Consider the following 12,811-nt stretch of genomic DNA (forward strand, 5'->3'; position numbering starts at 1 on the left):
AGCAGATTGTATCCCTGCTTGACTATCCCTTGGCTGTTCCTCTGACATTTCCAAAGCTCTGCAGAAGTCCCTTGACTTTCTTAGTCACCTCAGAAACCTTTGCATCTGCTTCCTTCTCAGCAGAGTTTTAGCCCCTGCTGCTGCTGCAGCAGCTCTCTGAATCCTGTGTTCTTTTTCTCCCTACACTAAACTGCTTTGGAGGCTTCTTTGCTCTAAGCATCCTCAGTTGCTAGCAGGAAGGCAATCTTCCCTTGCCTCCCACAGGGATCCACCTAACCAGGTTATAAAGAGACCAGCTTCATTATTTTGCTCTTTCCAGAGTGGTATTACAAAAAAAAAAACAAACCCAAAACCAAAAAACCAAAAAAACAACAACAAAAAAACCCCCCAAAAAACCCCCCAAAAAACCCAAACATAAGCTTTTTATGATACTGAAAAATATAGACAGAAACTTGATTAATCCATCATATTCCATATTAAATTTGTAAATCATCTGGGTAAACAGTAGCTTTACTAAATTCAATTAGAAAGAGTTTCTTTCTCTTTGGGGTAATCACTCTCTACTGAGATGGGGAAGAGGAAACTAAATTACAGAGAATTTATTGAGGAACGTAAAAGAATTGACTTTATTATGTGACAGTGATCTAGACAGAAAGAAAAAAGCTCTGATAGAGGTTGTCATATTAACTGAGATAATCTGCTCTCAAAAAGCCATCCTACAGGTGTTAGGAAGGCCTTGCTCCACCCCAAATACCAGTAGAATTGCTACCTTGTTGTTTTAAGCTCAAATTTTGGGGGTTTTTTTGAGTAATGCTTGTCTAGAACACAAATACTTCAAACAGGTATACACAATCTCCACTGGGACAGTAAAGAGGAATAAAGTTTGGCCAACTCTACCTTTCCCTATCATTATTCTAAATTCTTTAACTACTGAATAAATCAAAATAAAGACAAAGATATTTTCACTCTCACCATCTGTTTCTGCTGTCCGTCCTTTCCCATCCATCTTCCTGAGGATAGCCTATCAACATGATCCTGATCAAGTACACAGAGGGATGCTAAGGCCAGCCATAGCTATTGAAAAGCAAGTTAGAATTAATGTTTTAGAAATACTAAAATTTTTTTTTAAATCCCAAACACTAAGACAGACACTTGGCAGACGAGAATGTCACTGTTATCTGCAAACTGTGTCATCATTAGCTGAAGCCTGCCCATACAACACTTTTTTTTTTTTTATTTTCCAAAAGAAGTCAAGCACACAATAAAACTTATTCAACTTCTAGGATCTACCTTGTTTCTTTCAGTTATGTCACTTTATGGTCATAAATACAGCAGTCAGCACACAAGAGAGAACAGTGAAGAAAGATCAACCAGAGTATATTACAAAGAAACATGGCAAATACAGACTTGTATACCACTCCCCAGCACTGCAGGCTTTGGGGAAGAAGAAATTCAGGGACAGAGACTAATAAAAAACCCCAAACCAGCAAAACTTTAGCTCAATGAGATTGGTTTGCCTATGTTCTCTCCTCACTGCATGGGGCATTTGAGATTACCTAGAAAAGGGTCCTGAGCTAACTATTCATCAGAGGAAGCTTTTCTCTTCTTCTCCACTGACCACAGCAAAATCCTAAGAGATGAGCTCCACGGGAATAATTTGTTGGTAGGCCTGAAACCCGAACTGAGATGCCCTCAACAGCTGCATTTTGCAATAGTTTTTGGTCAAAGGTTTGATTTGAACAAAATGGCTTTAATTGCAAAACTCTACTAGACTCCCCCCAAAAATGCACACCTCCACATTCATTCACAAGGAGAGCCAGGCTGACGTTCAGGGCTCTTCTGAGAACTGATCAAATTAACAGAGTGACAGCAGGAGTTGGTGGTACACCGAGACCATGTCTTCCAAAGAGCAGAGAACGTAAGAGTAAGGGGATGAAAAGGACAACTGGCACAGCCTTTTAAAATGGAAAACAACACGAGCATTCAATGTTTGCAGCACTTGCAAACCTCGTCTTTTACATGTAATTGTTATGCCTGAGAAGCCAAAATCCGTACTCCCTATGATGGTAGGAATGTCAAAATTTACAAATATGCTTTTCATGATATTTCAAGCAATCTGTTAAAGTTAAGGTAGTCCAAGCTGCTATAAGAGAGTAATGGAAGAAGGAAAGGCAAAGAAAAAAAACCACTCCAGGTAAATAATAAAGGGCTCAGCAAATGATCTTTCATTTTCAGACTAAAACACAGGTGAAGCTTAGCTTAATTAATTGTCCTAGAGAATGACTGTTACTGAATGTTTTTATAATAGCCTTGAGCTGTGTCAGCTGATGACCTAGAAGTCAAACCACTTAAAATGCTCCAGAGAGCTGGAAAAAGGCACCTGATACATATTTTGCAATTTTCCACACAGATGATCTCATAAATTTAGTAGAAGGCAAATATAAGCATAACACTTATTCTGTGTTTTGGCATGCAGAGCATAACACTTACTCTTCCTTACTTGGGAGGTACCCAAGTATTTAATAACCAAATATTTAATCAAAATTCAGTTTTTACAGGTGTATTTCTGCCACAAAGAAGAAAACTCCATCTGCTGTGACACAGAGAAAGCAAGACTTTTAATAGGACTAACAGTGATTGCCTGAGTTAGGATACCTGTCCATTATGCACACAGCTAGATTTGGAGAATATAAACTGTATACCATATGCATTGTTTCCTGAAACAACTTATATAAGGAAGTTTTTTCTAAGATAGAGGAATGCTCTTGGATGGGCCCCCACTGCATGTTTACAATGAACTGAAGTTTAGTCAAGTTCTTACTCTGGTTGTTGCAATGCACCTCACTGGTGATCTGTATTCTTCTTCCATTTTGGTCAGAGCTATAATGGTTTCAGCAATAGCATTCTTTGTCACACGGGACCAAGCTTCTGACAGATGACCCTGTTAAAGAGGAAACTCACATTTATTACAGCTTTTATTAATATTAAGAACAACTAAAACTGTAATTAGAGCTGCTACAAGCAACATCAGGATCTCAAGATAGAATAGAAAAAGAAGTAGTCAGGGATGACTTTGACAAATCAGGTTTCTTCAAATCAGACCTGGTAAAAACTAGCCCTCAAATACTCAGGTGACTGACTGAGGTAGTCTCTGAGCAACTACTGGAATAACTAACAGGCATGTGATTTGAAGAATGAAAGAGCATATTCCTAAAGCCTCCCTATAGAAAAAAAGATGCAAAACTAGAGCACAAATAAGTGACTGTAAACGCACCACAGATTACAGTGGGTTCCTAGAGAAATCTGCTTCACTTGCCTAGCTCAGCCTTCCTGAATACTCTCCACAGTTTCTGTATTTGAAAGAAATGAGGAGGAGTACACAGGAAACATCAGAACCACAGTATATTTTCCAAACCAATCTCAGAGATTCTGAGCCTGTGGCACTGACTTATAAAGTTCCCAATTCAGAGACTGCTGAGTCCTTAAATTCTTAATGTAACCTCTAAATTTCTAAATCTCATGCTAAAGGTGACCTCATGCTGATTGAGACTCTAAAAAGGAAGCTACAGTGACTGACTCAGGTATAAGTACCTACACATTGCAAATGTTGAAAAAGTTAAGTGAAAGGAATCATATTTGCAACTCTTACAAAGTGGCTAGTAAGACTGATGTCACCCTACTGATAATTATCAGCACTAAAAAGCCTCAAATAAATTTTTTTAACTAGGACCCCTCTACTCCTCCACTGTCTTTTGGGTAACAGGGCTGAACAAGTTTTGAGCATGCCTAAACCACAGAGGTCCCTTACAAAACATAATAAAGAAATGTTATTACTTGCACCCTTGAATGGCCTCAGCCATAGAATCATAGAATGGTTTGGATTGGAAGGGACCTTAAAGATCATCTAGTTCCAACCCCCCTGCCATCAGCAGGGACACCTTCCACTAGACCAGGTTGCTCAAAGCCTCATCCAGCCTGGCCTTAAACACTTCCAGGGAGGGGGCATCCACAACTTCTCTGGGCAACCTGTTCCAGTATCTGACCACCCTCACAGTGAAGAATTTCTTCCCAATATCTAATCTAAACCTCCCCTCTTCCAGTTTTGAGCCATTTCCCCTTGTTCCGTCATTAACTGCCCTTATAAAAAGGTCTCCCTCACCTAGAATAAAAGGGAATAAAGTTCAGATCTTTTCTTTGTACAAGAGGAGAGAAGAGTCCTTATTGTTTGGCTACTGAATACTTTAGAGTAAACTCAGTTCCAATCATTCCTTTAGGAGCTGCTACACTTTAGGTAAGCAATTCAGAATCCACTGAAAGAGGGATTTATATCCACATCTAAGAGGACTGCACTTTATTTGACTGACCTGATCTCTTTCTTTTTTGTAATAAATAATTACATATTCATTCCAAGAGAATTCATCCATTAAACAAGAGAATTCAAGACCCACATCAGTATACTCAATAGCCAGCATTACTGGGAAACTATCAGGTATGTGGGAGATGGAGCCCAGCATACTCTCAGTATGCATACAAATTGCCATATCTGACTCCAGAGCTTCAAGAATTTTCCTACTAATTTTTGCAATGGTTTTGGAGAACCAGATATTAGTAAATGCATCAATTTTGTGGGTGAACAACTTGAATGGCTAGAGTAGCTGCTTAGACAAAAATAAAACATCTGACTCCAGTCACCCAGTCACTTTCTACTAATCTCTTTCTTTTGTTCCTGGCAAAGGTCCTGCTCAGCTTAGTTCATTAAGGACAGGCTCTCCTGTCATCACTGGAGCCAGAATTACATAAAACAAAGACCACAGAGTTTCCTTCAAAAGGCTTGCCCAGTAATATTTTAAAATGCTGCAGAAGAGAATTCACTATTTCCCTGATGTTTTCCCACTTACCCAAAGCATGCCTACCAACAATGGCTACAAATGATACTTAAAAAAAGATAAAATCTTGAACAAATTACCACCACCACCCCCACCTCCAATTCATTCCCAATATATGTTGCATCTTACACACCAAAAGAAGTAGGGTGCCTGAGAAAGACATATGGGCATATACATACAGGGGGCACCATGTTAATCCTGGAATTTACTATCTTATGAGTACCTGTCTTTCCAAATGCTGGGGTTTTTTTTGTCCTAGTTTGCATATGCAGTTTCCTAAAATGTTGATAAAGTAAGCAGAAACAAAAATCCATCATGTGGAATCACAGTGGTACCTACAATAGACCTTTCCTCCCTAGTCACTGGAGCAACTGAAGCAAAGACTAAGGGATGATTTTATGCATGGACCAGCACTGCTGAGGAATGAGATACACTTTCATTGTAACTCTTAACTAAAGATGAGTTGTGAGATTCTGAAATCTTGTGGTCAGAATCAACAGTGCCAATTGCAGAGCATTCCCATCCAACTTCAGCAACTTGAAGAAGGGATCTCCTTAACCTAAGCACAGTGAGTGGTTTAGAAAACAGGACTCCAAAGCTGAACATACTGAAACAGCTTTCAAAGGGTAATCAGAGAGGAAAATCTGGGTCATTTAGAACATCTCACTGAAATAGGGACGGAATTAAAGAAAACAAAAACAACTTCCCAAATAAACTCCTCTCCTCTAAACATAACAAAACCTTTTTATTTTTTTTTCCAATATTGTTTCTTGGAAATAGCTGAATCATTTTTCATCAAATTCTTCTGCCAAAAAACTTGCCTAAAGCAGATACAACTACTGAAAATTTCAGCCCAGACATTTAAAGTCATAAACAACTATAATGTAAATTTCAATAAGACTGAAAAAAGTAAATCTCAACATGCAGTCTTAACCAGAAACTCCAGGTATAAAATCTACATACAGTTATGTGAAAACAACACTATTATCTTACTCCACAGACACTTTTTACTTTTCAATTGGAGTTGTGAGTGCTCAAGACTTAAAGAATTAGGCTTTTAAGTTAATAATGTAGAATGTAGAAAATGACACAATATTGTTTACTTCTTAAATTTCTAGTATGTGACTTATTTAAAAGCTTATTTCAAAACTGGATTTCTGTTTAGCAGAATCAGAAATCAGTTCCTACTGCTCCTAGGCCTAGACTCTACCCAGAAAACTATACCTTTTTCTTCTTGAGACCAACTCACATTTCACAGCTCCAGCCCAATACTAACTGTAATGAAAAGTAATGAAAAAATGTACTTTTCACTATCAGAAATATTTTAATATCCTCCACACATTTAAAGGTTATAAACTTACTGCTGCCATGTCTTTAATGAGTTTAATAATGATCTCTGAAATCTGTGTAGGTGTTGAACCCTTCATCCACCAATGGCTTTCACCTCGCCGAATATAGCTGCAAAGGACATATGGTAATACATTAAATAAATTCAAGTAATTAGTTACTATTTGTCAAAATCCACCCCAAAGAGAGTGCATATATTCAGCATACAGTAGGTCAAATGCACTAATAACATGACTCATCCCGTCACAAGTGTTATACAATTTTTTCCATTTATAAAACAAAGATTATAAAAGACAAAGTAACTGACTTCAAAGATTGTAATTATTTTATGCCTTTAGCTTGAGAATATATACATATTTTTAAACAAACCTGGAATTGAAGATCATTGGGAGTGTGACTGTAGTAACTCCTTTGCCTGCAGTAGTGCCAGCTGTCCCTGTTATGGTAGTTCCTTTGGCTTTTAGCTGTACAGTGAGAGCTTTGGCGATGCATCCCAAAAACATGTCTAAGATACCTAGTTTATTCCAGTCTCCTTTTTCTGTTGAGTGAATGATATCACTTATATCTGCTGGTGGAAGAGACTTCACTCCTATAATACTAGCCAGGCGACTAGGGGTTACCTCAGGCAAAACACGCCTTAGTAATGATGTTACCTGGAGAAAAAAAATAAGAACACGACTTCTTACCAAGACAGCTGGAGTTTTCAAGCAAAATCAAATAAAGTCTTTATTCTTCTTCACAAGTTATTTCAGAAAGAAGGACTGAATCTCCTTTCTGTACTTAAATTACACCTGTATGAAATTCTGTAAGGTTTCTGTCTTGCTTTGAAGTGTTTATTAATAAACCCAGTGAGACAAGGCTGAAGAGTCAAGCACCAATCTCACTCAAACAATACTTAGTCTTCATGTAATAATAAAAATATGCTTGGTACTAGACTTATAACAGTGACACAGATGTTTGTATAACTCTGACTTGTTTGCACGTTACAGACATGTTACCCACTTTGAATATAATCTTTAGACATAATCTTTAGATGTCAGAAACTCTGTGGTAGAACTGTTAGAGTCAATTTAGACTTCTGAAAACAAAGTACTTGTCTCGAGGTACTGAGACTCATGATATTCTTTTCCCCCTCCTTTAATTTTCTTTGTGAGATTCTAACTGGAATTTTTTTAAAAGGAAATCTGTGGCAATTGCTCTGGATCTAACAGGAGCTGTCTTGAAATTACATGCTGGGAGCACTCTTTTCCTGAAGGAACATGGAAGGATCCATGCTGGAGCAGTTAATGAAGAACTGCAGCCCGTGGGAAGGACTCACATTGAAGAAGTTCATGGAGGACTGTCTCCCATGAGAGGGACCTCACGCTGGAGCAGGGGAAAGTGTGAGAAGTCCTTCCCCTGAGCAGAGACAATGCGTGATGAACTGGATCACAACCTGAATTCCCCATCCCCCTGCACCGCTAAGGTGGAGAAGGTAGAGAAATCCATACTAAAGTTAAGTCTGGGAAGAAGGGAGGAGTAGGGAAAAGGTGCTTTAGGATTTGGTTTTGTTTCTCATTACCCTATTCTGATGTGATTCATAATAAATTAATTTCCCCAAGTCGAGTCGTTTCTGCCCATGATGGTAATTGGTGAATGATCTCTCCCTGTCCTTATCTTGACTCATGAGCCTTTTGTTACATTTTTGTCTCTCCTGTCCAGTTGAGGAGGGGGAGTGATATCCTGGCCTATTCAAAATCCTTCAGAATAAGGATAAGAAAGGTGAAAAGTGATATTACTGAAAGGCATTTCAAACTTACTCAAAAGTGAGTTAGTTTTAATCTGATAACTGTAGCCTTCATTGTCTTCAACACTGTTTGTGCTTCCTACAAATAGTTTTATAAGTCAAATTGTGGTGGTACTGAGGTATATATGCATCAAACACATAAAACTATCATTTTAATCCCATTCAAAAACTGGGAAAAAATCTCAAAACCTGACACTTAAATTCCAAAAAGAGATTCTGTAATTTGTTTTTAAATGTTCATAAACTTTCATTTGCCCTCTCCTCATGACTGCAATAACAAAATGAGTGGCTTTATTTACAGTCATTCGCTATGTGGAATACAGGGATGATCTGAATATGTTTGCAAAAACAGTTTTGCAGCGAAAACACAAAATTACATTTCACAGAATCACAGAATGTTGGGGATTGGAAGGGGCCTCAAAAGATCATCCAGTCCAATCCCCCTGCCAGAGCAGGAACCTAAATGAGATCACACAGGAAGGCGTCCAGGCGGGTCTTGAATGTCTCCAGAGAAGGAGACTCCACAACCTCCCTGGGCAGCCTGTTCCAGTGCTCTGTCATCCTCACTGTAAAGAAGTTTCTTCTCAAGTTTAAGTGGAACCTCCTGTGTTCCAGCTTACACCCACTGCCCCTTGTCCTACCATTGGGCATCACTGAGAAAAGCCTGGCTCCATCCTCATGACATTCGCCCTTAACATATCTGTAAACATTAATTATACTATCATGCACACAATTATAGGATTCCAAAGACTTTTTTCCAGGAATACGAAGAAAGACAAGGAACAGTTTGCACTCACCTGTCTCTGTACCCTGGGAGAAGCAGTGTGTAGTAATGAGAAGAGATCCTGGAGCAGAGTCAGCTGCTGAGCCAGGTACTGCCGGCCTACATTAGAGCCGCTCAGTGCCAGCACCATCGAGAGCAGCTCAAAGCAGTAAGCGTCAGAAGAAGCATCTTCATCGTTAGGCTGCGAGTTGGCGTTCTCTTTGCTAGAGATGGCGTGCTCCCATTCTTCACGCACACGGGTTGCTTCCATCCGTATGGCCTGGACTATGTGAGCACACACCTATTCAAACAGAATCCAAATACACAGTAACTCTTCAAAACTTTTAGAAAGTGAAAAAGATTGTGTTTTATATACCTTCACAACTATGGCTAAAGCGGAAAGCCTGTGATATTTAGCTTGTGCTTAAATTACTTTTCAACATAAATTCAAATGCAGAACAAAATCCAGATTTAAATTTACAGATTAAATTCTTTAGGATTAAGATTTAGATTTAATACTGAATTTGCTCATCTTCATTGAAATAAATATCTTTTTTTTTTTTTAATTGTAGTTCCTGCTTTTTAATTTGCTTTTTACATAGAATTCAGGTTAAAAAAACAACACATAAAACCCCCCAATTAAATACATTTACTCAACACCCACAAAAGAAAAGGACTTATTAAAAAACTGACGCTCTTGTTTAGTTTACTATTCAGGAAGCTTAAAAAAAATTTAGAAACCATGTTTTCATTTTACCAATAGCATGTTAAAAAAGCATACTTAAGATATTTTTAAGTTTGCTAAATGAGTGACAAAAAACTAGATTCTGCATGACTTACTAATCTAACAGGTTTCAAAATTAATCTAATACTGTTTGTATTACTGTGAAGATTTTTACGGCAATGTTTGTCTTTTGACAGGTGCAATAAATATACTTTCGTTGGTACATTTAAAAAAATTAAGTATTCAAAAGGAAAAGAAAAAACGTACTCTAATTACTGCCTTATGTTAAGAAAAACAAAGATAGGTAAGAAAATAAAAAATCCAAACTTTGACTGCAGGAAAGAATATTATAAGAAGCTATGCACTGATTATCTTTTTAGGATAAAATTTTATCAAACCTAAATACTTTTTGAAATGGAGAGAAAATGTGCAAAATTGAGAATCTAAACTCCGTCACTGAACCTCTCCTAGAAATTTGAGTGAGTCTACTATCATGCTATTATTGTCAGCAAACAAATAAATACCATTCACAACTCAATTCTAAAACTTTTCTTTTTAAATTGAATTTAATAGGATAGGGGGTCTTATTAAAATGGATTTTTTCAGTATCAATTTCAGCAGATTTTTAATATAAAACACACACACAACAGAAGATATGAAAACATCAAGTGAAAGGTTCTACATTAACTGAAAACAAACGTATTTGTTACAACACACTTATATTTAATCCTCCAAGTATTTTAGAATGAACAAACCTGCTTCTGCAAATTTGTCAGTTTGCTCCGGCTGAATATGATCCCCACCATGTGCTCCTTCAGGTCTGCATCTGATGTTGCCTTCATAAAAAGCATATTTAATATTAGATCAAGAGTTTCAAGAACATTTCCCAGTCACTTTATCCATTAACATGGAATATCAACAAACTTTGTTCTAAAAGTTGGTAGCTTTTTTGTTGTTCTTACAGAGAAGTAAGATATACAAGGAAGATCAATTTAACTATGGTTAATAAATACCTCTTAGATGTATGTACTGTCATTCTCATTATAAGAGAAAATTTGAGCATGACATAAAATAATCAATAAGCAAAAGAAGTGAAGTATAATTATCTGAAATTCAGCCTCTTCACCTAACTTAACACCATCATTGATTAAGTCTTTGTAAAGCAGTGCACGGAACATACTTTTCAGTTTATATATTTCACAATAAAATAAACAGAGATCACAGAATTAAGTTACCACACAGCTGGTGTGAAAAAAATAACATTTTCACAAATGAGTAATCCAGTTATGGAACTTATTGCCACGAGATACTGGGTAGAGCAAAACCATGTATCATCTGAAAATGAAATTATTTTCATTGAGGACGGTCCAATTTTGGCTACTAAACGTGACAGTCCAGATACAGTGACCTTTTCAGGAACACTTCTTAAACTAATCCTTGCTGGAAGACAGGAGAGTGTATGAGGTAAAGGGATACTAGTGCAGTTTCTTAATACCTCTTCCTCCAAACGTCAACAGAGCCCCTCTTGAGGCACAAGATAACAGGCAAGAAGGACTTTCAGGTAGACCATTACTGCAGGTGTTAAGTACTTTTGTAATTGCAGGCATAATTTGTGCCACCATTGCTACGATGTTTCCATGAAATGTACATGCCTCAATTATAATTTACTAATAAAAAAAAAAAAAAAAATCAATGATTTTTTTAAAAAATAAGCAATTGTGGCATTTTACTTCTGTTTTGATTTGAAAATTACATAGCATAAGACATAGGACAAATACTGAAAATCATCTGGGATTGTTTTTTCAGCAAAGTATTATTGATAGAATACAAATAAATACATTGTGTACTTTTTCTTCTCCTTCTGGGGAAGACAGCAGTGCTTTTTCTTCTTGTTCTGGGGTTGGCTCAGCATCTCCAGAGATGAGTTTTCCAAATACCTGCAAGAAAGACAGTGAAAATTAGCTTATCTCAAAGACAAACTCGTGCAGATGTGACATTTCACATTAAAACAGAAAGCACTGAAAGTCTACGATTCATAGTAACTTTCAGTGTATAACACATCATTAAAATCCCACCTGGGATGTAATAAGTCGGAACACTCGCAGTGTCTCAGATTCACAGTTTCTTTGTTGGGCTACACTTGCAGAAATCTGCCCTGCTATTTTAATGCTTTCACCATCTTTCCATCCAAGAATTTTCACTTGTCGAACTCTTAGTGTGTTCTCTGGGCCTTTCAATTCAATTTTGATGATGTGATTATCACCCCCAGGAAGTTCACTTGTTACCCAGCCAATATGTCTTGAATCCAAGTCTACCTATTAAACAGAAATATAAAGATGGGAACTGACATTACATCAAACAAAAAGTTGTCTACTTCTAAACCAAACTGATCATAAATATCACTGGAACTAAAACAGTGTTTGCTATGAAATGTTCATCCTGAGTAGTAAGACTATAATGTTTAATTATGAAAATATGCATTCTCATGAATTCAGGGAAACAAAATTCTCAAACTTAAAAAAAATTACCTATAACCATTTATTTTTTGTCTTTAAACCCTATTAGAAATAGTGGCCTATCTATCCCTTTTATCCTCTAAGCAAGAGTTCACGTATTCAAAAAAACCACTTTGAACTAATACTTGCTCACTATTTTTAATTAAAAAAAAGCTGTCATAATTTACCTGAAAATATAACACACAATTATCAGTAGTTGAACTATTTCATCACTATTCACATAAACCCCTGCAAAAGAAACTGTAACTCTGTGGAATTCAATGTCTGATATTCATAGAACCATAGAATGGCTTGGGTTGGAAGGGACCTTAAAGATCATCTAGTTCCAACCCCCCTGCCATCAGCAGGGACACCTTCCACTACACCAGGTTGCTCAAAGCCTCATCCAGCCTGGCCTTAAACACTTCCAGGGAGGGGGCACCCACAGCTTCTGTGGGCAACCTGTTCCAGTGTCTGACCACCCTCACAGTGAAGAACTTCTTCCTAATATCTAATCTAAACCTCCCCTCTTTCAGGTTAAACCCATTTCCCCTTGTTCTGTCATTAACTGCCCTTATGAAAAGTCCCTCCCCAGCTTTCTTGTAGGCCCCTTCAGCTACTGGAAAGCCGCTATAAGATCTCCCCGGAGCCTTCTCTTCTCCAGGATGAACAGCCCCAACTCTTTCAGCCTGTCCTCATAGGAGAGGTGCTCCAGCCCTCGGATCATCCTGGTGGCCCTTCTCTGGACTTGTTCTAACTGGTCCATGACTTTTTTGTGTTCGGGGCTCCAGAACTGGATGCAGTACTCCA

At 37.6% G+C, this 12,811-nt stretch overlaps 1 protein-coding gene across 1 annotated transcript in view; it reads right to left on the reverse strand.

The window, feature by feature from the left end:
- LOC104530299 (E3 ubiquitin-protein ligase MYCBP2-like) overlaps positions 1-11,821 on the reverse strand; it is a gene marked incomplete at both ends in the record, with an annotated part of 17,738 nt that extends 5,917 nt beyond the window's left edge. The window contains 8 exons of the mRNA XM_010174842.1: positions 973-1,074; positions 2,822-2,941; positions 6,248-6,344; positions 6,603-6,886; positions 8,817-9,083; positions 10,262-10,342; positions 11,345-11,443; positions 11,582-11,821. Coding sequence (XP_010173144.1) covers positions 973-1,074; positions 2,822-2,941; positions 6,248-6,344; positions 6,603-6,886; positions 8,817-9,083; positions 10,262-10,342; positions 11,345-11,443; positions 11,582-11,821 — 1,290 coding nt within the window. The remainder of the gene's footprint in view (positions 1-972; positions 1,075-2,821; positions 2,942-6,247; positions 6,345-6,602; positions 6,887-8,816; positions 9,084-10,261; positions 10,343-11,344; positions 11,444-11,581) is intronic.
- Between the last annotated feature and the right edge of the window lie 990 nt (positions 11,822-12,811).

The sequence above is a fragment of the Antrostomus carolinensis genome, unplaced genomic scaffold (assembly GCF_000700745.2).
Source record: "Antrostomus carolinensis isolate BGI_N321 unplaced genomic scaffold, ASM70074v2 scaffold9339, whole genome shotgun sequence".
Taxonomy (NCBI): domain Eukaryota; kingdom Metazoa; phylum Chordata; class Aves; order Caprimulgiformes; family Caprimulgidae; genus Antrostomus; species Antrostomus carolinensis.